This window comes from Scyliorhinus torazame, chromosome 16 (genome assembly GCF_047496885.1).
Source record: "Scyliorhinus torazame isolate Kashiwa2021f chromosome 16, sScyTor2.1, whole genome shotgun sequence".
NCBI lineage: Eukaryota > Metazoa > Chordata > Chondrichthyes > Carcharhiniformes > Scyliorhinidae > Scyliorhinus > Scyliorhinus torazame.
The window spans coordinates 36,990,864-37,017,064 of record NC_092722.1 but is presented as its reverse complement, the minus strand read 5'-3'; the positions used below and the strand labels follow the sequence as shown (position 1 = coordinate 37,017,064).

At 44.1% G+C, this 26,201-nt stretch overlaps 1 protein-coding gene across 2 annotated transcripts; it reads right to left on the bottom strand.

Moving 5' to 3' along the window:
* Positions 1 to 228: 228 nt before the first annotated feature.
* ddi2 (DNA-damage inducible protein 2) lies at positions 229 to 26,137 on the bottom strand. Of its 2 annotated transcripts, XM_072478278.1 has the most exons (10): positions 25,844 to 26,137; positions 19,425 to 19,560; positions 14,924 to 15,187; positions 13,656 to 13,782; positions 12,402 to 12,529; positions 11,688 to 11,816; positions 10,558 to 10,661; positions 9,138 to 9,327; positions 8,076 to 8,136; positions 3,308 to 3,466 (listed from the first exon to the last, which is right to left on the bottom strand). In XM_072478278.1, exons 1-9 carry the CDS (start codon positions 25,979 to 25,981, stop codon positions 8,120 to 8,122), a joined length of 1,233 nt encoding a protein of 410 aa, XP_072334379.1. In that variant the 5' UTR covers positions 25,982 to 26,137; the 3' UTR covers positions 3,308 to 3,466; positions 8,076 to 8,119. The 2 variants fall into 2 exon arrangements, with proteins under 2 accessions (XP_072334378.1, XP_072334379.1); XM_072478277.1 differs by lacking the exon at positions 8,076 to 8,136 and having other exon boundaries at positions 229 to 3,466; positions 25,844 to 26,136.
* Positions 26,138 to 26,201: the final 64 nt, after the last annotated feature.

Below are 26,201 nucleotides of genomic sequence, written 5' to 3'. Positions count from 1 at the left end.
TCACAGCCTTAATAGCTTCAGAGGTTTCTATATCAACATTGAATCAAAGTTTTCTCCTTGCGTTGTTCCCATCTGCCATCCTCCACACCCTTAACTTCCTAATTCACCATTGTATCTTCGGTTGAAATTAGCTTTCACAGGCAAGAAATTGAAACAGTTCAAATTTCTAGCCTTCTTCATACAGACAGCTTTTTAAGCGCTAGGATCAGGTGACACAATACCAATATATAATTTGGCAATAACTTTTTTTATTATTTGGTTTTTAAAAAAAGAGAAAAAAAACAAAGACCAGAGGTTGCACTAAGCAGCCATTGAAGATTACAACAACATTACTACTGTCAATTAAGGAAAAAAATAGCACAAACACCTTCATAAAACAATTTTTACCAACTGTGAATACTGAATGTGCCTCAAATGTGACAAATGCCCAGCTGAGGTGGTGCTGCTGTGTCAGGTTTGACAAAGGCTATAAAAGAGTAAAAGGATTCTAAACATTTGTATACCCAGAAGGTGAGATACACGAACTTTATGGAGGAAACATGATAGAGACTTTCCACTTCTCCCTATGGCTAAGCCAAACATTAAGCAACCTCCAAAATTCATCCAATGTAGACAACTACTGACCTTCCTCCAATTTTAAATCTACTGTAGCATAGTGGTTAGCACAATTGCTTCACAGCTCCAGGGTTCTAGGTTCGATTCCCGGCTTGGGTCACTGTCTGTGCGGAGTCTGCACATCCTCCCTGTGTGTGCGTGGGTTTCCTCCGAGTGCTGCGGTTTCCTCCCACAGTCCAAAGATGTGCAGGTTAGGTGGATTGGCCATGCTAAATTGCCCTTAGTGTCCAAAATTGCCCTTAGTGTTGGGTGGGGTTACTGGGTTATGGGGATAGGGTGGAAGTGTGGGCTTGGGTGGGGTGCTCTTTCCAAGAGCTGGTGCAGACTCACTGGGCTGAATGGCCTCGTTCTGCACTGTAAATTCTATGAAACATGATTCCACCATTAATACTGCACGCACATATAGATCATCTTCCAAGGATTCAAACCTGCTACTTTTGTCCTACCTTCTCCTTGCTGCGCCAAACCAGCTTTGAGAATATTCAGTTAAAAATCATAGGCAGCTTAAACAGCATTAGGGCCGATATTTAAATAGACCTGGGATTGGCTGGCTTATGGGCTACCAGTGAATATTGCGGAGTGAAGCAGTAACTCCAGAATGGCACTGAAATCAAATACAAATATTGCTGAAACTTGACCATAATAACCAGTTTGCTAGTGATAGATGATACCTGCAGTTGAAACAGGTTTTCCCCAATAATATCCCAAAGTAATGATTCTGACCAAAATTGGCTTCCTTTCAACCAACAGATACCCATTTGCCAGCCCAAATGTCAAAACAGTGCCAGCTGATTACTGTCTGACACGGCTCTTATTGGGCAGCATCAGATAGGAACTGCTATTTTTCTTGCAAGGAGAACTAGAAGAGCCAGGTCTGTATTGCCATGAAAACGTTCAAGGGCCTCGACTGCTTCTTGCTGAGTAAATCCTGATCTTCTTATTCGTTCAACATTCGCAGCTGGGAAAGTCCGGTTTGATAAAGCCGGGGATCGCAGTTCCAGAGGACTATCCCAAAAATGTCTATCAGGCGGATTCACGTTTGCTTCCATGGTCCCTTCCCATGTTATCGGAGCAGGTGAAACCTCTGTGACCTCTGAAGGGCATGGTACATTATCTGTCATCACTTGTGAATGTGCCCCACTACTTTGTGACATCTGGCTGTTTGTAGCCGCTGCAGTGTCATGTGTATGTACCATGCTCTTTACCGATAATTCCTGGGTCTGCAATGATTCCTCAGGGGGGGAAACTTCCATTTCCTTTGTTAGATCCTCGGACACAATAATAAAAGCTGCAGCCGTATCCTTTGCTTCTTGTATACACATCTCCTCAGATTCAACTCGTGTCACATCCGAACTAAGGTTTGCTGGAAATACATTAGAGCATTCCACACTGTTGTCACTTTTAGGAGAAATTTCAGAATTAGCTGTGAATAAAGGTTCTCTTTCCATTTCCACAGCAACAGTTTCCAGCTCTGTGCTAACACACATGCTGCTCAAAGCATCATTATCTGAACATTCTTCAGACACTTCCATTAGTTGAACACATTCCTCCTGATTTGTTGTGTCTGCCTGATTGTTGTCCGCTGAACCAGCTGGTGTCTTCCAGGAAGCTTTCTGACATGAGGTGACTAACTCGCGATGCAGTTCAAATAAAGTAGCTACAGGGGAGAAGTGTGAATCAGAATCTGATTCCTGATCCTGCTGATAGGAAGACTGTTTAATCTCAGTAAACAAATGTACCTCTTCATGCTTTTTATCAGCATTGAGGGCAACTTCAGACTTTTCTCTTGCGCAGCCACTCGTAAACTCAATAGGTACATCCATCTGAGCAATAGAGGTGATTGAACTTCCACGTCCATCTTCAAATTCCTGATCTGAAACATGGACTTTCTCCTTTTGAGAATTGCTTTCTGGTTTTTTTGATGCTGAATGTCTAATTTCCTCAATCTGCTGTTCAGTAGAGTTTGTAATTTCATCGCCACAGGATTCAATGTTGCCAGTTAAAGAATCCAATGATGGTCTTTCACCAGTCTCAATTTTCCTTTGACAGCTGCATAGATCTTCTTCAGCTATTTCAAGACTCATGTCTGATGGCTCAGTGACTTGCTGCACTTGGCTGCCTGGCTCATTAGTCTGCTTTCCAGTTTCAATGGGCTGCTGTACTTCATCGGTGTTCGAAGAAGGATCAGAAAGGATCAGTTCAGATGAGGGTGGCTGGATTAACCTGCCAGCTACACCCTGTTCAGGCACTGGATCACAAACTGGTTGTACAGCTGAAGAAATCTCTCCAACTCTTAGGGGTGATTCCTCCAAACCTTCTTTGTTTCTGCTATCCTGCCGAGTTTTGGTTCTAAAATTTGGACGAGAGTGGTCTTCCTGTGCAGCGTCACCCATTTCCATGCCAACCTCGTGTGGACTCAGGTCTGGCAAGACACGTTTTGGCAGCGACTCGTCATCAGTATTGGAAGTTGAATGTTTCAAGAGGCTCTGTGAGCTACAATTAATGCTTTCACACTGCGATATGTGCTTTTTCCTTAATGATGCCTGAGAAGGAGCAGACAGATTAGCAGGAGACAGAGGAGTCAATAAACTGTCCAACGATCCTGACAATGCCTGTTTTTCTGCCTGTGTTTCCATGCACTCCGGAGTGATCTGAAGGCTTTTCACACCTGTAAGTTCAAACTTGTTCTGGCTTTGTGAAGGAAGGCCAGCAGGGACGGAAAGTGAACGGTCCAACTGACTTTGGGGGGCTTGAGATTGGTCACTTCTTGTAATGGGAAGTGGGAGATGAAGATGATGAGGTGCTGGTAATGAAGGGCTTTCCAATGAGGTAGTTTTGCCATTTTCTTTCCCTAAAATAAAAAAAATAAAATTGAGTACTAGATTACAGCTATGCATACATCTTATTCCAAAGTATCTTATACCAAAATGACCCAGCAGTTCCAATATCGTTGTTTCATCGTTTCCATTCATTACCAAACCAGCACCACATGTACAGTTTTAAAAACGTGGGTAGCTGATTAAGCTGCTTAATGGCCACTTACAGGAAGTCAGTTGCAGTTTTCCAGGAAGCCTCCAGGTTCCCAAAGGCTGCAGAGGCCAGTTTAGCCACCTGGAGATGGCCTCTCGGCAGCAGACTGGAGGGTCAGTGCTCCAGGCGGGCTGAGATGCACTTGTTGCCTGTATGGGTGCATCAGCCCCCAGGGCTGCCCCTCTGCAGTGGTGACTTGGCTGCAAGAGCCATTTTTTAGTTTAAATTTTTATATTTTGGAGAGAGGATCTTCCATTTTTGATGTGCCCTCTCCCTCACTTGCCGATCATTGCAACCTGCTGCTGTTTCCAATCTGGAAGATCCCTTATTGGCCCTCCAGCTTCTGGAGCCTGCTCATTACCCTTAATTGGATAAGCTCACCCTCTGGCCAATAATTGGCTACTCCAGGGAAAATCACAATAAGTCTCTGTTTCCCCAGAGCGCGGGCTTCTGATCCACATTTGAGCCTGACAGCAGGGTTCAGAAATCCACAGGAAAATTCCTGCTCATTGTAATAGGAAAGTTCAAATGATTGGTGCTTAATTGAATCATAGATGTTTGTAGTTAGTGATCAACCTTGCTCCAACCTAGTCTAGGCCATAATTACCTGAAGGCTGACTGTTAGGTGGTGAGTGCAAGCGGCATTAGATCTTAAAAAGTGAGATTATGTATCATTAAATTGTGGAATACCTATTATAGGATGCACATTATTGTAGGATGTAAACAATTTGTTAGTAAAGTGTCACACAGAAATCACGCCTTTGTAATACTGCAAACAATGTAAGTATCCTAACATGTGACAGGCGATTTTTCAAATTTCTTGATGAGCAACAGAACCACAAGCCAAGTATTAATTCAGAGGTTTTCAGTGTGTTAACCTAACGTACCTGTGCTAACTTTATATAGGAGCAGGGTTGCTCTCCTTAGAGCAGAGAAAGTAATGGGGAGATTTAATAGAGGTTTTCAAAATTATGAAGGGCCTTGATGGAGTAAATAGGGGGAGACGGTGGCATGGTTGTAACATCACTCGACTGATAATCCAGATGCCCAGGCTAATGTTCTGAGGACAAGGGTTCACGGCAGGGAACACGGCAGCTGGTGGAATTTAAATTCAATTAATAAAGCTGGAATTAAGAGTTGTCATAAAAATCCATCTGGTTCATTTATGTCCTCTGGTTAAGGAAATGTGCCATCCGTACCTGGTCTGCCCTACATGTGACTCCAGGTCCACAGTGACTCTTCACTGCCCTCTGAAATGATGTGCCAAGCCACTGAGGTTAAGGACGATTAGGATAGGCAACAGGGCAGCACAGTGGTTAGCACTGCTGTCTCACAATGCCGAGGTCCCAGGTTCGATCCCGGCCCTGGGTCACTGTATGTGTGGAGTTTGCACATTCTCCCCATGTTTGCGTGGGTTTCGCCCCCACAACCCAAAGATGTGCAGGCTAGGTGGATTGGCCACGCTAAATTGGAAAAAATTTAATAAAATGAATTGGGCATTCTAAATGTATTAAGAAAACAAATGCTGGCCTTGCCAATGACACCCACATCCCATGAAAGAATAAAAAATAAATAAGAAGAAATCGCTTATACAAGCAAAAGGCTCGGCGGCCAGAGGACAAAGATTTAATATAACTGGCAAAAGAATCTGAAGGGGGTAGCACGGTGGTGCAGTGGTTAGCACAGCTGCTTCACGGCGCCGAGATCCCAGATTCGATCCCAGCTCTGGGTCACTGTCTGTCTGGAGTTTGAACATTCTCCCAGTGTTAGCGTGTTCGCCCCCACAACCCAAAGATGTGCAGGGTAGGTGAATTGGCCACACTAAATTGCCCCTTAATTGGGAAAAAATGAATTGGGTACTCTAAATTTATTTTAAAATTTTTTTAAAAAAGGATCAGAAGGGAGATGAGGGGAATTTATCGTACCATCAAGCGTGCATTTCCAAAAAAGGAACTGGATATATATTTGAAAAGGAAAAAGTGCAGGACAATGGGCAAAGTGCAGGGGAGTGGGATTAATTGGATTGCTCTTTCAAAGAGAAGGAATTATGCACAATGGGATAAATGACCTCCTTGTGCATTAATTTAATCTATGAAGACTGCAAAATGTGGGTAGCCTTATGGAATACCTAGTTTGCTTGTGAATAGGGAATTCCTCAATTGAGTTGGAAAGGCTAAAAAAACTGAAACATCCACTGGGATCCAACTGTTCAATCAGAAACATTATACAAGTGAACAGACAGGAAGCCAACAATTGTGCAGATATTGACTTAGCAGTGTGGTTCCCTTAATCTACTGCTGGTCGTGAGGGCCATCCAGGTCCTCAGGATAGTGCAGTGAAGAACAAAGCGAAATCCCAGGATCACAGGGAAGAGCAACATAAAACCTGACTAGCTATACATTTTCGACCTCAAAAAATGACAACTCAGAGAGAATCTTACGTTAACATGCAAGATACATAATGGAGGCAAATGTAAACTTAGGGCAGCGAACACAGTAGTCAGCATTGCTGCCTCACAGCACCAGGGACGTGGGTTCAATTCCGGACTCAAGTGACTGTGTGGAGTTTGCACGTTCTCCCGTGTCTGCGTGGGTTTCCTCTAGCTGCTCGGTTTCCTCCCACAGTCCAAAGATGTGCAGGTTAGGTGGATTGGCCATGCTAAATTGCCCCTTAGTGCCCAAAAGGTTGGGTGGGGTTGCTAGGTTACAGGGATAGGGTGGGAGCCTGACCCTAGGTAGGGTGCTCTTTCAGAGGGTTGGAGCAGACTAGATTGGCCAAATGGCCTCCTTCTGTTCTGTAGGGATTCTATGAAACCAGGAGAGTAGCAAATAAAGGGACAAGGTCACTGTTGTGACGGACAAAGTATGGTCCACTGTTGGGATGAGATTTTATACAAAGGTGATTGACATGTTTCCAAAATTACAATTGCTGCCACATGTTGTTGGATTTTTAAAGCAGATAACAGTATGCACCAAGAACTTGTCATTATTTTACCAGCAAAGATTGGGCTTACTTACAAGAATAGATTTGCTCTGACAGTCCATCACTGAATGACAAGTGGTGAGCCCAGGTCCAAGAAGTGGGCTACAGTATTGAGTCCCTATCACTGTGTGTTGTTAATTCCCTAAGAATGACTTGAACTTTAGAGCTCTGTTACTGATACATGTACTTTATAGTGAAACATGGCATAGTAACAAGAACTGAAGGAGTATCTAGATGTTATATCGTTATTCCTGATTTGATATGGGAATTGGAGGATGCAAATGGTTGAGTTTTCCAGGTATGGCTGTCCCACTTCTACTCAGGGTTACATAACCCCACTGCGTTGCGAAGATGGCTGGGAACTCTTTACTTTATTGGGTGATTTACACACAGGAACAGTCCACCTCAACATTTTGTTTTTCCCATCAAAAGCAATGTGAAGTGCTGGGAGAGGGTATGGAGGCGGGGTTCTGGTGTTAGTTGCTCTGGAGGGTGATCGCCTCCACCTCGTGCACGAGGTTGAGGCTGATACAGCTGAACGTGGTATGTGGAGCGTACCTCACAAGGGCGAGGATCAGCCTGCTCTTTGAGGGGGTAGAAGATGTGTGTGAATGTTGCGGGGAGGGTCCCGCAAACCACATTCATATGTTTTGGTCCTGTCCGAAGCTGGAGGATTACTGGAAGGAGGTGTTTAGGGTAATTTCTAAAGAAGTGCACGTGAAACTGGACCCGGGCCCTCGGGAGGCCATATTCGGGGTGTCAAACCAGCCGGGGTTGGAAACGGGTGTGGAGGCAGATGTTGTAGCCTTCGCCGCGTTGATTGTCCAAAGGCGAATCCTGTTGGGATGGAGATCAGCCTCTCCATCCTGTGCCCTGGCATGGCAGGGGGACCTGCTGGAATTCTTGACTCGAGGAGGTCAAATTTGAACTGAGGGGAAGGATGGAGGGGTTCTACAATTCATGGGCGTTATTCATTATGCACTTTCGAGAACTGGATTACATCGAGCATTCGGAGGGGGGTTGGGAGGGGGACTGTATGTGTTAATGGTGACTATGGGTGATTCCTGATTCCTTTTTGTTTTTTTGTGTTAACATGCAGGCTGCTGTTTGGGGGTTTGGTGGGAGGATGAGATTGTTATTATTGATATGGGGATTGACATTACATTCGTTACTGATTGTTGTCTTTTGTTGGTGGGTGTAAATTTGGGAGAAAATGTGAAAAAGGAGAATAAAAATATTTATTAAAAAAAAAGCAATGTGAAGTGCAATTCTGAAAGTGACTTTTCTACTATCCAGCACAAAAGGCATTGTTCACTTGCAGTACATAAACAGAAAAATAAGAAGCTACGTTGTGAAACGAGCCATGTAACTCGACAAAGTATCTCTTGTGTACATGTTTGGCTGTTGTGCCGCAATAAGTTAGTTATAAGTAAAAGAGCATTAAATACCTGGGCTATGATCATCTTCAGGGGCAGCAAAAGTGCAACATGCATCAGTGATGCTGGCGTCCTGTTAGGATAAAAAAAAAACCCAAAACAAACCATACAGCAAACTTGATTAGCGAACGTACACATGCAGCATGCATATACTATTACAAATCACTATGGATATCAAACAAATCAACATTCCACACAAACAGCGCAGCTATGAGCGATATTATTAGACAGTATTCATTCCATTAACACCCCTAGCTTCTGCAGCTGACGAGGGAGGCTGGACTGACCAGAAAAAAAAGCACCGGGGTGGAGATATCAATGTTTTGTTAATTACAAATACACGCATGTTACAGACACACTGAAACATAACAAAATGGAGTAGGGAAGATAACAGGCCGACACATCTCCCAGGTGATAGTGTAAATCGATGTGGTTTTGACTGTGAATGGCTAAAGGCTCTGTCTGACGTATCACCTTCTGTTCTGTGTAGCTCAGTGCTGAGTCCAATCTCCAGTAAATGCTGAGTAAGTCAATTTTGTCTGTGGCTCCAGCAGGGGTTACTTAAATTGGCCCCCGAGAGGAAATCAGCCAAGATTCCTGCTCTTGATTACTATGCAGTAGCTCCAACCTTGTCATGCATGTAGTCTTTGGATGGGAGTAGGATTGGACTCAGCTCTGATCCACTTTATGGTCAAAGGCCTGTGAATGTTTACTGTCGGATCTCAGGCTAAAGTTTGCCCTTTGAGAGATAGTGGAGGTTGCCAGTGCCCATGGGATTACACCCAAGCAAAAGCCAGCCACTTTCATAAAGCCAAAGGAATAACAATGGCACAAAAAATTTAAGTAAGCTGTGCAAAAGATAGAAAAGGTTTCTACTTACCCTCCCATGAACAATCATGGGACTAGGACGTCACCCAGGATCTACCAAGTAAAACCTTTACTAAAGACTAATTTGGGTGGCTGGGTTATGGGACATTCTGCCTGCAGCCCACTGGGGCACCAAATTCTAAATTACTACATTTCATAACTAAATCTACAATTCTGGTAATAGGAAACAACTTGTTGCAAATTTACCAGATTCCTCTGCCGATCTGTGTAGTGCCTCGGCCAGCTCTGCATCTGCCAGCTCCTCAGGCTGAAGATCATCTCGTGGAACGCCATATGCCAACCTGGCACACTCTGGCAGCTCTGCTTCAGATAAAAAGCGGGTCTCTGTTCCTGTGGTGCCAATAACTAACACGTTGCGTTTCAGGTCAATTGAACACTGCAAGCAGACAGGAGTAAAGAGCAACTGCATTTATAACACAGGAAATTAAAACAATCAGCGAATCAAAAAAAGCAAACAGCTAAATCTTTAGAATTTGTTTTTAATTTTCATAAATGAGACAAAATGTTGTCTTAATAGGCAGAGCTTTTCATCATCAAACAGGGTTCACTCTGGATCGCTATCTCTTCTGCGTGTCTACACTGGTTGAGACAATAGTTTGAGGGGTGTTCTCTATCCAATTTCTCTCCATTCCTAAAGACACTGACTCTTGCTGGGCCACAAATTTAACTATTGTGTGGCACCTCCAGTACTTCACCAAGGTTCTATATCTTCATATTAACTAGGACACTGAAGCCCTGATTTTAACTAATGGAAGTAATGCAAGGGCATGCCATGGCAGCTAGTAAGCCAGTTTAACCTCAGCAGAGGGGCCCAGCCTCATCTGCATACTTCCTGCCCAAAACTGGCTGCAAGCGGCAGGTATTCAGTGGGTGAGAGCACCATTTCAAGCAGCATGCCACCATCAAGGACCAAATGACAGGAAAGGGATTCTAGAGGGTCTCAGGATTGGAGGTGGGAAGCTTGGAAGAAAGTTTGGGGCAGGAAAAGTCTTAGCTTTCCTTGTGGGAGCCAGAGGAGTAATCAACTGGCCCAGATTTATTCTTCTCGCCGGTCTAGCCAAGTGAGAGATCCACAACAGCTCACTTGTGGAGAACTCTGGTTAAAGTAACAGGCGCCAATGATGTTATCGGAGCCCGATCTACATATTTAAAGAAGGTACCCACCAGTTTCCAGCTTTGTTCTTCCTACCTGCCCAGAACAGAAGGTTAAAATAGGAGCTTGGGGGAGGAGAGTGGAGCCTGGGGTAATTAAGTCCAATGGCAATTTTAACTATCCGCCCAGTTTTCATTGGAAAACACAAAACAGAAAATCGATGTTGCCAGTTATAGCTGGAGCCGGTGAATTCTAAAAGAGCCTCGGTGTGTTTCATGCCATTAAAGTAGAAGTTGCAGTTGCACGAATGGGCGAATGGCCTAGCATAATTAGAAACAATGACTTACTATGACTGGCCTAATATGATCAGAAACAATGCTTTCATATGAATGGCCTAGTATTATCTGGATCAATGTTGACAGTTCATGGGATATCAGCTCCAGATTTTGGACTGTGTTACCCTCACCCTAATGAGTTTCGCTCCACTGTCTCGGATTGTTGCTCGCCTATTACCTGGTGCCTTTTGAGCATGTCAAGTCCAAGCAACATATCCATTGGCTGGTCTTCCAGGAGAGAGAAAGAGCAGGGAAGGAAGTCACCTTCAATCTGAACCTGGGCTGCAAAAAATAAAACATCGACTAAAGCCAGGTGAATTGAATGCCAAAAACAAATAAATACGGAACACTTTTCCCTGTCTCTGTGCACAAGTACTTGATTTCACCCATGTTTCCCTTCATGTGACTAATGACTTCCTTTCTGAAGCTGTTGATAACACTGCTCTGAAACTAATGGGGGGGGTACTCCAAGTCTAAAAACAGAACAAAAAGTCACCCAATTATTTTTTCCCCCAATTAAGAGGCAAGTTAGCATGGCCAATCCACCTACCCTGCACATCTTTGGGTTGTGGGGGTGAAACCCACGCAGACAAAGGGAGAATGTGCAAACTCCATACGGACAGTGACCCAGGGCCAGGATTCGAACTCGGGTCCTCAGCGCCGTAGACAGCAGTGCTAACCATTGTGCCACCGTGCCGCCCTGTTGTTCAGCATTTTCAAGATGTGGACCAATAGATGTTTGGATACAAAGGGAATTACGGGATATCAGTATAGTGTACTGAATGGCGGAGCAAACTCAGAAGATCAAATGGCCTATTCCTGTTCTTTTTTCTTATATTCTGATAATATTTTTGTCTTGGACCACTACATTATTTTTTAGTTATTTTTTGCTATATTGTTTCAACTGGAATATATTCTTTCTTCCATTTTTTGAGGAATGGGGAGTGGGACACTGCACTACTCAAATGTTACATCAGCTCACAGCAGATCAGAAATAGTGAGATACCAAATAAAATCGTCTCCAATAAGCATCTCAAGGACAGATGAGGGACAAAAACTGGAAAAAAAACCATAAGAACTAGGAGCAGGAAAACATGTTCTGTGAAACCCCGCCACCACGTCATGTCCATCACTATTACCTCTGCAGGAATCGTAATTTATATGTATGGACAAATTTATGTGATCTCCTCCAGCCATTTCCAATTCATACCATTACACATATTCTGCTTTCCTTCCCAAAACAGTATTAGTGGAAGCCTGTTGCAATTTTAAAAAAAAATCAGATATGTACAATCTCAAAATACTCACCCAAGTGAACTCTGCCAATTATTTTTTGTGTTCCAACACCTTTAGCGATTCCCGCCCACCGCCTATCAACCAAGCGCATAATGTTGCACCTCTCAGCACATGCCTGGCTCATGATTGTCATCTGTGCCCCTGTATCAGTGACAGTATAAGCTTATTAACAGACTTGGATGCACAATTTCACTGTTAGATCACTACCTCACAGTATCAGTCCCATTTACTGACGTGCCCAAAGGTAATTTGATCATTCCAATTTAAATATTTATTCCAACACTTGGGAGGTTTTTCCTCGAGTGCTAATGGTGAAATTATCTGCAGGACACTTGGAAGGAACAGCTATGAGATAAAGTAATAGGCATTAATGATTGTGTACTAATGTGTATGTAGAGAAGGGGTGGACAAAGCAGCAATTGTGTATTTAATGCCCTGTCCAGAGGATAGCTTCAAGTGGCTATTGTATGTGTACACCAAATACAGCATTTACACATGGAATAATGGTGCTGTAATAAACTTTGCTACGTGTAACAAAGCTGTAGCTCACATGTATCTGTTATGTCAGACACAGGAATCTTGTACATCTGATATTATTCAACTATATACTTTCTCTGCATTTCCCAACCTGGCCTGCTCTAGTGCTACCAAGTGTTTTATAACTATTGTTTCAAGGTAGCTCAGAATCTATATAAAATGTAATCATAAGAGAACACATGTACTCACCTGAATCCACAAATGCTTTAACTGGCATCCCATTAACCTTGCAATTGATGTAGAGCATTACCACCTGACCAAAGCTCTCCGGCGATTCTTCCATTGCAATTGTCATGTTCTCCTCAATGTTCTGCTGCCTGGAGAACAAAATTGCCTGTTAACAAGACAACAGAAGAAGATAGAAGAGCTGCCAGCACCACAACTACAGGCTAGACCCAGACAATCAGCTATCAAAATTCACTAGCAGAGGTCGCTTGAAGTATGTGGCTAAAGCTAGCACAGCACTGTCAACCCACCCCTTTTCAACACCTTTTTTGTGTCTACTGTTATCCTTATGAAAATTGCTTATTGTCACAAGTAGGCTTCAAGTGAAGTTACTGTGAAAAGCCCCTAGTTGCCACATTCCAGCACCTGTTCAGGGAGGCTGGTATCAAGAGATGGATGTGGTGAGAACCACTGAGTAGCCGCAATTAGACCAGAACATATACTGTGAAACAGATGGAGTGAATAGGAGAACAATGGTTAACTCATTCAAGAATCCCAATTGACATCTGAATGGCGGGCAGGTGCTCCCTAGTGGAAGACCGACGGTGGTGGTGGGGGGGGGGTTTGGGAAAATCAAGCAGTGCATGGACAAAACTCTCCAACATTTCTCAATACTGCAGCAAAACGTGCAGAAGGTACTCATGGCCTAAGGAATTAAAAAAAATTATTAGTGTCCTAGGACCAGCAAAACATTACCCCAACTCTGCAAGCTCAAGTATACTTCAAAATATTTGCTTTCTAATTTTCTCCCCCTCATTTAAAAGCACTGGATTTCTTGCCAGCGAATGATTCCATGGGCTCGAAACATGCCCTGATACTATGTTTAGGTTGCAATGGTTCTTATGTAAACCAAGAATGTGTCCAAATGCTATTCAACTGTAGAATGCATCACAGTCTTGCCTAATTTTGTCCCAGTCAACGTCATACACTTTCCAGCAGAGGGGCACCTGGAAGCAGGAATAATACTTGATTTTTCCCAGCCTAATGTAGGGCGCCAAATCTTGTGTTTGTCTTGTGTTCTTGTGTTCAGACAGAAACCACTCAACACAGACAATCTTAGATGTACAAGGAAAATAGGAAGAATAAAGAAAAATAAGTCCCTGTGATTACTGAGCTCCTATCACCACCAAAATATCTTTAAAGTGTTCCACAGAATTAGTTACATTTGGGTGCAGCAAATGTTAAGTCGGAAAGTTCAGAGTTCAAGCAGCTCTATACCTGATGTCTTCCTCAATTTTGGCCTGTGCCTCCAGGTCAAAGGGGTCAGCATTCAGAAGTCGAATCCTCTCCTGTTCCCGCCGTGCCCGTTCGAGCTGCTGTTCTCGTAGCACCTTTGTAAACTTATCTTATGGAGATATAGCACAAAGTAGAAAAAACTGCTTAACCATTGCGACAGTACAAAATAGAGAACAGCCATGGGTGAGTTGTAATGAGCACAGCCAAATAATCGATCACTTAGCTCAACATTAATTAATAACATAGGAGTCTTTCTGCCTCTGTTTAATGAGCTGTGAGGAGAGTGCTCCATTAATACTATTATTCATTTTGGTTGTATTGTTCGAATTTGCCCAAAAGATTCTTGGGGCTCTTGTGCGAATGTCTTTGCCTCCATGTCTAAATCCAAGTGGTCGTTTTTGAGCTATAATGAAACTTTGAGTTGGTCATGACCATTAAAGAAGCTGAATTTCTATAGTGCTTTTCACATTCTCCAGACATCTCAGATGCTTGACAGCTATTTATGTGTTTTTTAAAATTCGAGATGCTGCTGTAATATAGGGAAATGGCAACAAGTAATCAGTGCACTGCAAGGTCCTACAAACAGCAATGAAATAAATGACCGGGTCATCTGTTTTAGTTTTGTTGCTTCAAAGATAAAGTGACCAGGGCAGTGGGAGAACTGCCCTGCTCTTTGAATCATTCTCAAAATCATAATTCATCATATAACTCATCAATATATAAAAGATCACAAACTCATCCCTCACCTTATCTTCAACAATTCTCTACCCACCCCTGCTCCCACTTCCATTAAGCAGCATGACACATCCCGCTGAGCTTTTGAACATCCTCCTGTATCAAGGCAAAATTGTACCAAATGCATCCTTTAGCAGCCACAGGACTACAATTCGGAGGAGCCATGACCGTAACACAAAAGCTGTCTGAAACAAACGCTAATTACAATCCAAAAGCTGTGCTCAGAAAACCTTTTTTCTAACACAACACATTTGTAAGCTCATTATATTTACCGGAGTTATTGAATTCAATTTCCCAACATTTTAATTAATAATCAATACGGTTTAATAAGAAAAAGCCCATCATTACACAATGAGTAACGCTTATCAACCTGCTGAGTGGAAATTCCATAGAGATGTCTTACAACAAATTGTGAGCTGTATTTGAACCACCTCAAGGGTCAATTCAATTGTGAAAAGCAGGACAAACACAGAGGGAGACCAGCAGAAATAACAAGACAGAATTTCCATATTTACCAAGATCTCCGCTTAGAAGTGCGTCGGCTAATGGAGGATTCCGTTCCTTCAGCAGCGAGAGCTCATGAGGGTTGGCCAGAAGCATGTCCCGCAGTAAAGTGGGATTATTTTCCAAACTGTGTGGAGCTGGAACAGGGGGAGGAGAAGCAGTAGAGCTACTGGGAGTTGGCTTTGGTGGTTGCTGATTAGCTACTCCAGAGTCATGCATTCTGTGGCCCATTGATCCGGGCACTGAGATACCACTGAAATCAATCCTGGGAAGTCCTAAAGTAGGGTAAAAGACCGAAATATCAAAATACAATGACAATGGGTAAACCACACACTACCAATGTTGAGAGACAGTGTGAGAAACGTGTGAAACTTACGACCTAGTCATACCTCTGGTATTAATATTAAAAACACGTTTGTAAGCAAGCTAAGCCAAGACATGTGCAGCAGAGGCTGTACTACAGGCATGAACAGTGATGGAAAGCTAAATTCTCCTTGGCAGGATCATCATTCTTCATCTTCAATCATCCTTTAGTGATTATACCACATAAGATCCTTGGCTTTATAAATAGAGGCATAGAGTATAAACATAAGGAAGTTATGCAAATATTTTATAAATCACTGATTAGGCCCTGGCTGGAATACATGTCCAATTCTTGGCACCATCCATATCTTAAGAAGGGTGTCAAGGTCTTGGAGAGGAGTTGCTCGTACTATACCAGGAATTGAGGAGCTTCAGTTAAATGGGTACATTAGAGAAGCTGGGAATTGTTCTTCTTGAAGCAGAGAAGCATAAGAGGAGATTTAATAGATAGGGCAAAACTGTTTCCATTGACAGATGAGTCAGAAACCAGAGGTGCAGGTTCAGTCGGCAGTTAAGAAGGCAAATGCAATGTTAGCATTCATGTCAAGAGGGCTAGAATACAAGACCAGGGATATACTTCTGAGGCTGTATAAGGCTCTGGTCAGACCCCATTTGGAGTACTGTGAGCAGTTTTGGGCCCCCTATCTAAGGAAGGATGTGCTAGGATTGGAAAGGGTCCAGAGGAGGTTCACAAGAATGATCCCTGGAGACTTCCGGTGGCGCCCTCGAGGAAGCAGGTCGGAGGTCGGATCGCTCCCGCCTGCGATGGGCAAACGGACCTTTTGAACGGACTTTTACGGGACCTGGCGACCTGGTTAGGTTGAGGGGACGATAGGGAAGAGGCCCCCCCCCCAACAGGGTATGAGCAGCTGGACCGAAAGTGGTTGAGTGGAGCGACAGGGTTCAAAGCGGGAGCAGCGGGGACCCCAGGCCAGACGGCAAAATATGGCGGACGGCAGGGACTAGGGAGCGGAGGCTCACTGGCCAAGGGAGCAACAGATGGAGTTTTTTAAGAAATGCTTCGCCGAATTGAAGAGGGACACGTTGGACCCGATGAGGGCGGTAATGGACCGAATGGTCGAGGCGCAGGCGGTCCAGGAGAAGGCGCTCAGGGAGGTCGAGGTGAAGCTCTCCAGCCAGGCGGACATGGTGGCGGAGCTGGAGCACGAGGTGGAAGAGCTGAACGCCCACCAGAGGAGGATGCAGGAGCAACTTGAAGAGTTGGGGAACAGAGCCAGGAGGCAGAATTTGAGGATCGTTGGCCTCCCCGAGGGCTGCGAGGGGTCGGATATGGGTGCATACGTGAAAAGTATGCTCGAGGCGCTGATGGGGACGGAGGCCTTCCCCCGACCCCTGGAGTTGGATGGGGCGCATAGAGTCCCCGCAAGGAAGCCCAGGACAGGCGACCGACCGAGGGCCTTGGTGGTCCGCTTTCACCGGCTTGCTGACAGGGATCGTGTGCTGCGATGGGCCAAGGTGGAAAGGAGCAGCAGATGGGAGAATTGTGAGGTGCGCATCTACCAGGACTTGGGAACGGAGCTGGCTAAGAGGCGTGCAGGATTCATCAAGGTAAAGGCAGCGCCCTACAAAAAGGTGGTGAGGTTTGGAATGCTGTATCCTGCGAAGCTTTGGGTTACGTTTGAGGAACTCCATCACTACTTTGAGACACCAGAACAGGTGTGGACTTTTATTAAAGATAAGCTGGACTTGAACTAACGGGCACTTAGTTTTCTCAGTGCTGTACAGTGGCGGCGGTCTGTTAACCTAATTTGCTCTGACTAGGTGTGGACTTTTATTAAAAGAAGCTGGACTTGAACTAAAGGACTCTGGGCTCTCAGAGCTTTTGTGTGGCGGCGGTTTGTTAAATTATCCTGTACTGTAATGTTCTATCAAAGATTGTTTTCAGCCGGGACAGAGAGTGGGGGCTGGAGGGCGCATTGTGTAGGGTGTTTTTGGGGGATAGCATCAAGGGGGTGGGGGTAGAGAGAGGGGCCCTGCAAAGGGGCCCTGCACTTGGTACCTCTCGGCAGGAGATTGGGGCCTTGGAGAGGGGAAGGGGCTAGGAGCTGGTTAAGGGACATGAAAGGGCATGGGGAGATACAATCAGGTTAATGGGTCCTTGGTGTGTGGGGGGAGGGCTCGAGCACTCGGGTGGGAGACAGACAGACGCCAAGGGCAGGGGTTAGCATAGCTAGTGTAGGTCAGGGGGCCCCAGGGAGAGTAGGAGGAGGGGCGGGCTAGGGCCAAGCGCATGGCTGGCCTGGCAGGTCAGGCCTCGGGGGGGGGGAGGGGGGGGGCAGCCGGGAAGGAGAGCAGAGGAGACTTAGGTGGGCAAGGGGGGAGGGGGTGTCTAGGGATCCCCCGGGGGAGAAGGTCGCTTGCAGACTCTCAGGGAATAGCGCAGGAAACCGACAGCAGCGGCAACTGAGGGAAGGGGGGGGGTGTTAGAGCCACGTTAGTTTGGTTGAACACGTGGGGCAGGGCAAACAGAGCTGACAGGGGAAGTGCTTTATTAACATGTTTATTCTTTCCCACTGTTTGTTTTCACTATGTTAAGGTTCTTTGCACAGGGCCTGTTTCCTCTCTGGAAATGTTACAAATTTGTTTTAAATCAAAAATTTCAACAAAAAAAAAGAATGATCCCTGGAATGAAGAACTTGTCATATGAAGAAAGTTTGAGGACTCTGGGTCTGTAGTCGTTGGAGTTTTGAAGGATGAGAGGGGATCTTTTGAAACTTACAAGATACTGCGAATCCTGGATAGAGTGGAAGTGGAGAGATGTTTCCACTTGTAGGAAAAACTAGAACGAGAGAACACAATCTCAGACTAAAGGGACGATTCTTTAAAACAGAAATGAGGAGGAATTTCTTAAGCCAGAGGGTGGTGAATCTGTGGAATTCTTTGCCGCAGAAGGCTGAGGAGGCCAATTCACTGAGTGTCTTTAAGGCAGAGATAGTTAGGTTCTTGATTAATAAGGGGATCAGGGGTTATGGGGAGAAGGAAGGAGAATGGGGATGAGAAAATATCAGCCATGATTGAATGGCGGAGCAGACTCGATGGGCCGAGTGGCCTAATTCTGCTCCTATGTCTTATGGTCTTATGGATTTAAGATAATTGGCAAAAAAGCCAGGTGAGACGGGGAGAATGTATTTGACACAGTTTGATGTTGTGATCTGAAATGCACTAACTGGAGATGTGGTGTAAAGAGATTTAATAATAATTTCAAAAAGGAATTTTATGTATACTTGAAAAGGAACCGTTTGCAGGGCCATGGGGAAAAACACTATGGGGAGTGGGACTAATTGGACAACACTCTCAAAGAGCCAACACAGGCATGATAGGGCAAATAGCCTCCTTCTGCACTGTAAGATCTGAAGACAATAAAGCCATTATTAACGGTGATATTTTCATATAGGCAATATATTAGCATGGCTCTGCCCACTGGACTCTCCATTTGACCTGTACAAAAGAATGGAAAAATATTTCCAATCAAATCATGCACAATATCTGAACTCTAACGACTTTTGAATAGTCAAGAAACAGACTAGCTCAGATATTGTGTTGAGCATAGTCTCCTTTGAAGAATTAAGAAAATGCACCTATATTTTGCCCTTTTTTTAAAGAGATTCATGAAAACAATCCGTCCTCTCCTGAAGGCATTGACTCCCTGCAGAGTACAGTTCCATGAGTGTTGAACATTCTTCCGGTAGTACTCCATCCAGGTAAGTACGGACAGTGATGCCCACAAGCTATTGCACCATAGAATTTATCATCTAAGCCCAGCCCTGCCCTCATCCAAAATCCACACTCGCCCAGATAGTTTTCAACATGATCGCGATCAGGAGCAAGAAATTTGAGCTGATTTCCTCTTCCCTAACCAAGATTACTAAATTTAACAGCAACGCCTTTAATGCTAACTCGGCAGTCTTTCAGATAGACTGCAGAAAAGGAATGACTAATGTCCTTACACTTTGCAGTTTCCTGTACGACAGCCATTTTAAAAGAATGTAATTCCCTTTGTTGTCATGACAGCATTGAGAAGGATTCAAAGATGGATTTTTACAAGAGGATTTGCAGGCAAGGTGGATAATTAAATCATGGAAGCTACTGGCAAAATTATTGACAAGCTGTTCCTACAGGATCTCTCACCTGATACACCTGGGAGTGGTACACCAGACTGCTGTGGTCTATCCAACTGTCGCAATACCAGTACATCACCATCTTTCAGTCCGTACGCTGCCAGTGTTGAACGATCATCTGTCAATGGCCTCTCTGCAAAGATTATCTAACACAGAAACAGCACTCAGATTTAACTAACACACAGTGATTCTGCCATTGGCAGACACCTCACCCAGACATGTTGGCCATAGTCTCAACTGCCACCATGATGGAAATTATTTGTCAGTTGTAAGATACGAAGCATAAACTCAACTCAGTGTTCCTTCAGGGAATGGAACATGCCACATCTACCAAATGTGTTTTGCGTGTGACTCTAATTCCACACTACATTCTTGAGTTGTAATACCTGGTCGGGTGACCACGAAAGCTAAATCAGTTGTACAAACAAATTGTTCAGAAAGCCGGTCCACCATAACACTCTCAGGGTAACCAAAGATTGGCAATCAATGCAACCGTGTCAGAGTCATTAACAACCTGAGAACAAAGTCTGTAAGAGACTGGAAAACAGATTTTTTGATTGGTTCTTGGTTAAACACAGGGGTAGACCTCTCCAAGACATTGCTCTCCAAAGATTTATAGCGCTGGACAATGAATAAGACAGCTTTATGTTCTCTTGGTCTGTGTTGTGAGCCTGAAGCTCAATTTGTAAGGGTGTTTGGTTAGACCTTCAATTGTTGGGTTGGGATTTCCCAATTTATTGGTAATTCTTTTAATCCTTCCTGAGCTACTGTCCATGCAATACACAGCAAACCTCGTTTCAAAATGCATGTGGGCATCTTTCCTTTATGAACAAGAACACAAGAATGAGTAAACCATTCAGCTCCTCAAGCTTGCTCCTCCATTCAACAAGATTATAGCTGATCTGACAATAACCTCAAATTGGCGGCACAGTGGTTAGCACTGCTGCCTCACAATGATTCTGACCTTGGGTAACTACTTGTGTGGAGTTCGCCCCTTCTGCGTGGGTTTCCTCCCACAGTCCAAAGTTGTGCAAGTTAGGTGGTTAGCCATTGTCCCTTAGTGTTCAAAAGGTTATGTGGTGTTATGTGGTTACAGGGTCTGACATGGGCGTGGGCCTAAGCAAGGTGCTCTTTTGGAGGGTTGATGGAGACTTGCTTGGCCAAATGTCCTCCTTCTGCACTGTAGGGATTCTATGATCTGATTGTGGCCTCAACTAAACTTTCCTGTCTGCCTTTTATAATCCTTGTCGATCAAAAATCTATCTAACTCAACCTTGAATAAATTTAATGATCCAGCCTCCTCTGCAAAAGAGAATTCCACAGACTAATGTGAGAAAAGATTTCTCCTTATCTCCATCTTAAGTGGGAGACCCCTAATTTTTAAACCATGGGTTCTAGACTCCCCTACAAGGATCGTCCCTGTCAAGTCCTCCTCAGGATCTTAGGCATTTTTACAAAACTTAACATAAAACATATGAACAAGGAGGAGTAGGCCATTCAGCCCCTCTAGTCTACTCCACCATTTAATAAGATCATGGCTGGATCTGATAGTAACCTCAAATCGGCATCCCACCCACCCCCGATGACCGATCACCCCTTTGCATACCAAGAATCTGTCTTTTAATGTCCAAAGACTCTGGTTCCACCACCTTTTCAGGAAGAATTCAGAAAAAATATTTCTCCTCATCACCGTTTTAAACAGTGACCCTTATTTCTAGATTCTCCCACAAGAGGAAACATCCTCTCTGCATCCACCCTGTCAAGGCCCCTCAGGATCTTCAATCAAGTCACCTCTTACTCTTCTAAATATTAAGATAACCGTTTAAATTCCAATGGGTATAGATCTAACCTGCTCAACCATTCCTAATAAAATAACCCACTTCATCCCAGGAATTAGTCAAGTGAACCTTCTCAGAACTGCAATGATCTCAGCAATATTCACAAAGCTGGCAGTCCCTAGCTATTTGGACCCAGTCCCTTCTTAAAGAACCTACAAGATGACTGCCTTTTCTATATAAAGATCTGAAATGAAAATCACTTATTGTCACAAGTAGGCTTCAATGAAGTTACTGTGAAAAGCCCCTAGTCGCCACATTCCGGCGCCTGTTCGGGGAGGCTGTTATGGGAATTGAACCGTGCTGCTGGCCTGCCTTGGTCTGCTTGCAAAGCCAGCGATTTAGCCCTGTGCTAAACAAGTGCTGAAAACAACATGAATATTTTGGGCCTCTCCTTGAGGTTAATTATGAAGTAACTATAGTATATACAAAGATTTATTTGTTTATCATTGCAACCGTGAATTGATTCACTATTCCAGTCATTTAATTTCCTCAAGGTAAAGTATAAACATCCAACATTTTATGAAAGTAACAACTGAAAGATCATCGGCCCGAAATGTTAACTGTTTCTCTCCACAGATGCTGCCTCGCCTGCCTCGCATTTACAGAATATTTTGGTTTTAGTTTCCAATTTCCAGCATTTTGCTTTGGTTTCAACATTTTCTGAAATCGCTAACTTGGAGAAACTGAACCAATGTATTTCACTGCAGTCAACGGTTCCTTCCAACATTTTGTTTGGCTTGACAAGCAGATGGAATACTTATTTCTCATGTATTTTAAATTGTATTGATGACTAAGAGCTTGAAACCAACAACTGTCCAAATAAACAGATCTATTAAATATTTACCAAAAGCCACATATTTTACAGTCCTTACATTTCACTGTAAACTTTCAGCAGGGGGCATCAAATGATTTGCTTCACCTCACCTTGTCGTCGTTACATTTCAAGGGAAGTGGGTATGAATTGGAAAAATATGTGAAAAGATAGAAGGAAACGGTATGGGAATTAAATTACAGTACATAAAGCATACCAAGGTGTGTGTCGTAATTTCTAAAGAACTGGCTGCCCATTGTTGATCTGTGTAATACACAATTGATCATTTTTAACCTTGCTAGCTGATTGGTGTGGGGACTACACATTCAGTTGCTACTTGTTGCTGATCTAAGAATTTGACATTGCAATCAATAAATTGCAAACAGCTCTCATATGTTTGAGGTCTTCCATGTAGCATCACACATCAACCCAGTCCCTGCCACACTTTGGTGATTTGACAAGCAAGATTTGGCTTATTCAGTCACTGAAAATCAGTGACACTAAAAAGACGTAGCACGTTCATTGTAAAAAGTATCCTCCAAATCAAAATGAGCAACACAGGAGTTTCCCAAGATGTATTTGATTATTAGCAGCAATTCATTAAATTGCTTATGGTGGGTTGGACAATACATTATTTGATGTAGGCAGGAATGTTATACTATGCATTGCACAATGGTATTATTTGGATGACATGGTGCAAAAGTGTCCCTTTAAAGTCATAAAATCTAATCCTGAAGTTGCCAATGTCCATTGCATTTAATTGTTGTTGGATGAAAGAACAAGTTGAAATGCGGTGAGTTTCAAACTCCATGAGCACAATTGTTATGATGGTTTTGCAACAATAAATAGGTGTCACGCCTATGTGTGTTGCTTTATTATACCGGATTTCCTATAGCACACAGTAAGTTGCAGGATGTTTGCGTTCTTACAGTAAGTTGCAGGATATTTGAGTTCTTTTTGGTGTACTGGATTATGCAAAGAGTATGCTATCGCTAAAGTGGAAGTGTAGATCATTTTACCGCTACAAAGTAATTGCTAAGCATTCTTGAAATCAACCACATGCTGATTACTCAGCAAATCCTCAGGTCAATTAGGAGTCAGATGGTTTTCTTTCAGTTTCCTTTTTAAGATGTGGCAGATCTGTCTGTGGATGTATATGCAGACAGGTGCAGTTATATCTGAGGCTGTGTATGATTCCTGTTGCATATATCTAGGTATTTCCGAATGCGTGTGTGTTTATATACTCATTACTAAATATATATATATATATGTAACCATTACAGGCATAGCTCAGGATATGGTTGTATAGTTCCAGCTATGTATATCTGGTTTACCAAGAACAAAGAATACAGCACAGGAAGAGGCCATTCAGCCCAACAAGCCTGTACCAGTCATAATTCCACCCTTGCCCAAAACCCTGAGAACTTCCTAGTGCCGTATCTCTCTATACCCATCCTATCCATGTATTTGTCGAGATGCCTTTTGAACGCCATTAATGTATCTACTTCCAGAACCTCCCCTGGAAACGCGTTCCAGGAATTCACCACCCTCGTGTAAAAAAACCTGCCTTGCAGATCTCCTCTAAACTTTGCCGCACTAACCTTAAACCTATGCCCCCTAGTGACTGACTGCTCCACCCTGGGAATGAGTACCTGCCCATCCATTCTACCCATGCCCCTCATAATCTTTGGTGGGTATATTTTCATATGTGAGTATGGATGTAAGCAGATGCAGGCATAATTACATATCGCATTTTATATACCATTAATGCCCTTTTTAAGCTGTTTCACTTTAAACTCGGTCAGCTTGTGGGGCTGTATTCTCATTTAGCATTGCAAGTCATATTTTAAAGTCGTTTTGCATCTGGTCTGATGTAGGGCCCTGTGACCAAACTCCATCATTTTGGAATAGCCTCTGCTGTTCCCTGATCTTTCCTCTCACTGTTAACCCTCTGATTTGTCACTCCACAACCCTCCCTTTCACTGTTGACCCTCAAGTTTTGTGGCCTCTGAAGCTTCCTCTCAATGCTGCCGCTCCCTCTCACCATCTCTCCAGCCTGCAGCTTACCTCCCACTGCTCTCCCTGCCTCTGATCTCCAGAGCCCTTTCTCAAAGTGAGGGTTCAGGAGAGGAAGGCAGTGAGCTGGAGAGGGGCTGGTTTGATGAGAGGAAGGGCCTCCACGAAATGGGAGGGTGGGGAAGGAGCAGAGGCTGTGAACTGGAGGGTCCACAACAACCAGGAGGGTCAGGGAGTTGGCTGTGTGGCGAGTAGGAGGTTTTGTAAGCAGTATCAGCAGTGACCAGGAAAGGTGGTAAGTAGAAAGTTAACATATTTAGCACAGTAATGTATATCAACCTACAGGGTATAATGTTTTAATTTATTTTTCTGATGACAGGTCCTTCAGAACATAACTCCAGCTTTTACATTTGTTTTCATGGGCAAATCTTACTTGCTTAAAGTCGATTCATGTAAAGTTGCCGTTTTCAGGAATGCAAGTATAGTTTTAACTGAGGTCTTAATGTACCCTGATTTGAGGAGGTCTTGTGTGACAGTGGGTAGCGTCCCTGCCTCTGAGCCAGAAGCTCTGGGTTGGAGCCCCACCTCAGGCCTCGATGACCAAGGAAGGTGTATTCACAATGCGCCAAACAGCAAATCCTTACAATAGCAGACAGGAAGAGCAGGAAAAGCTCATGGTTAGCCATGTGATGGAAAGAAAATTGGAATCGCTACCATCACTACTCATAGCTGTAAAATGCTTGTTGTCAAGCAACTCAGGGGCCGGGTGTGTGATAGGATCCCACCACCACCCTGTTTTAGTACTCAAGAGTATGTGTATGGGTGTGTTGCTGGAGGATCATCAACTTGGTGAAAGATGCTCTTTGGTCTGCCCGAAACTTGTTGGTCTTCCAGTGCAACAAGTTATCTACAATCAAGCGTGCAAGCTTGAACTTTCCAGTCCAGGACTACACACTGAGGGACACTAAAGCTTGGGGCAGTTGCTACAAAGGTGTAGTGGGGAAAGACCACCATCTAAGGCCTTTCACCGAGGGGCTTGTAACATTGTAGGACTCCGGGACTGTATGTTTGTCATTGAATATAGCAAATATCACACACACCGCAACTGTACTGAGGTGCCTCAAGAGTACAACATTGTCTATGGACAGAAGTTGAATATGATTGCACTTTCCATAATGTTCAATTTAAAATAGTCTTTTTTGATATCTTATGGATAAAATACATTTTGGGTAAAAGGAAGAGTCTGGAGATGTATACATGGTGAAATGTAAATATGGCTGCGAAGAGAATTCAGCCCAGTTGTGCAAGCGAAGCTTGTACTCAATTGTAAATATCTGGGTTGTTTTAGTGTATAGTTATATCCAGTGGGAGAAAAGAGAGAATATACCCCAACGTTATATAAGAGGCAGATCTGTATTTGGACTTCCTTAGGTATATGTGCGCCCTGGGGTTTATTTGCCACAAATCGGTGTTTATACTGCAGTGTACAGCTCTAGGTCTGCTATATACGCTTGCCACCAGATGCATACAGGATTGATCCTAGTGGGAATATCCCGATTGACAGATTCAGATGCAGGGTTTCAAATTACAGTATATATGGGTGTGGTTGCATATACAGTTTCACTTAGAAGCCCCATATAGAGCGGTTCTGATTATATATAATGCCGGGTGCTGGTGTGTGTAGTCTGGGGCGGGCATATACGCGGGTGTGGCAGTATACTTAAGCCTGTACATGCCCCCCCCCACCTCCCCTCCTGCTCTCACCTGGCTCTCTGCCGCGGGGATATTGCTCTCCATTTCACACAGAGCCCGGAAAGTCTCCAGCTGCATGCCGCCATTCACCTGCAGGGTGAAGGTGATCTCGCTCAAGTCGCGCCGCACGCAGTAAACGGTGACCAACATGGCGGCAAGCGGCTGCCCGGCACCAGAACGCGGCACAGAGCGACTCCTGGGCCCGCGGCAGGCGTTGGGTGGGGAGACGTCCCAGCAGACAGAGGCCCGAAACGGGGACTCCACCAAGCACTCAACAGACCAACTCCGCTCTGCACAATCTGCCTGACCGCAGCGCCGCAAACCAGCCCCGCCACTGTCGCAAAATGAGCCGCACACCGCCGCAAAGCTG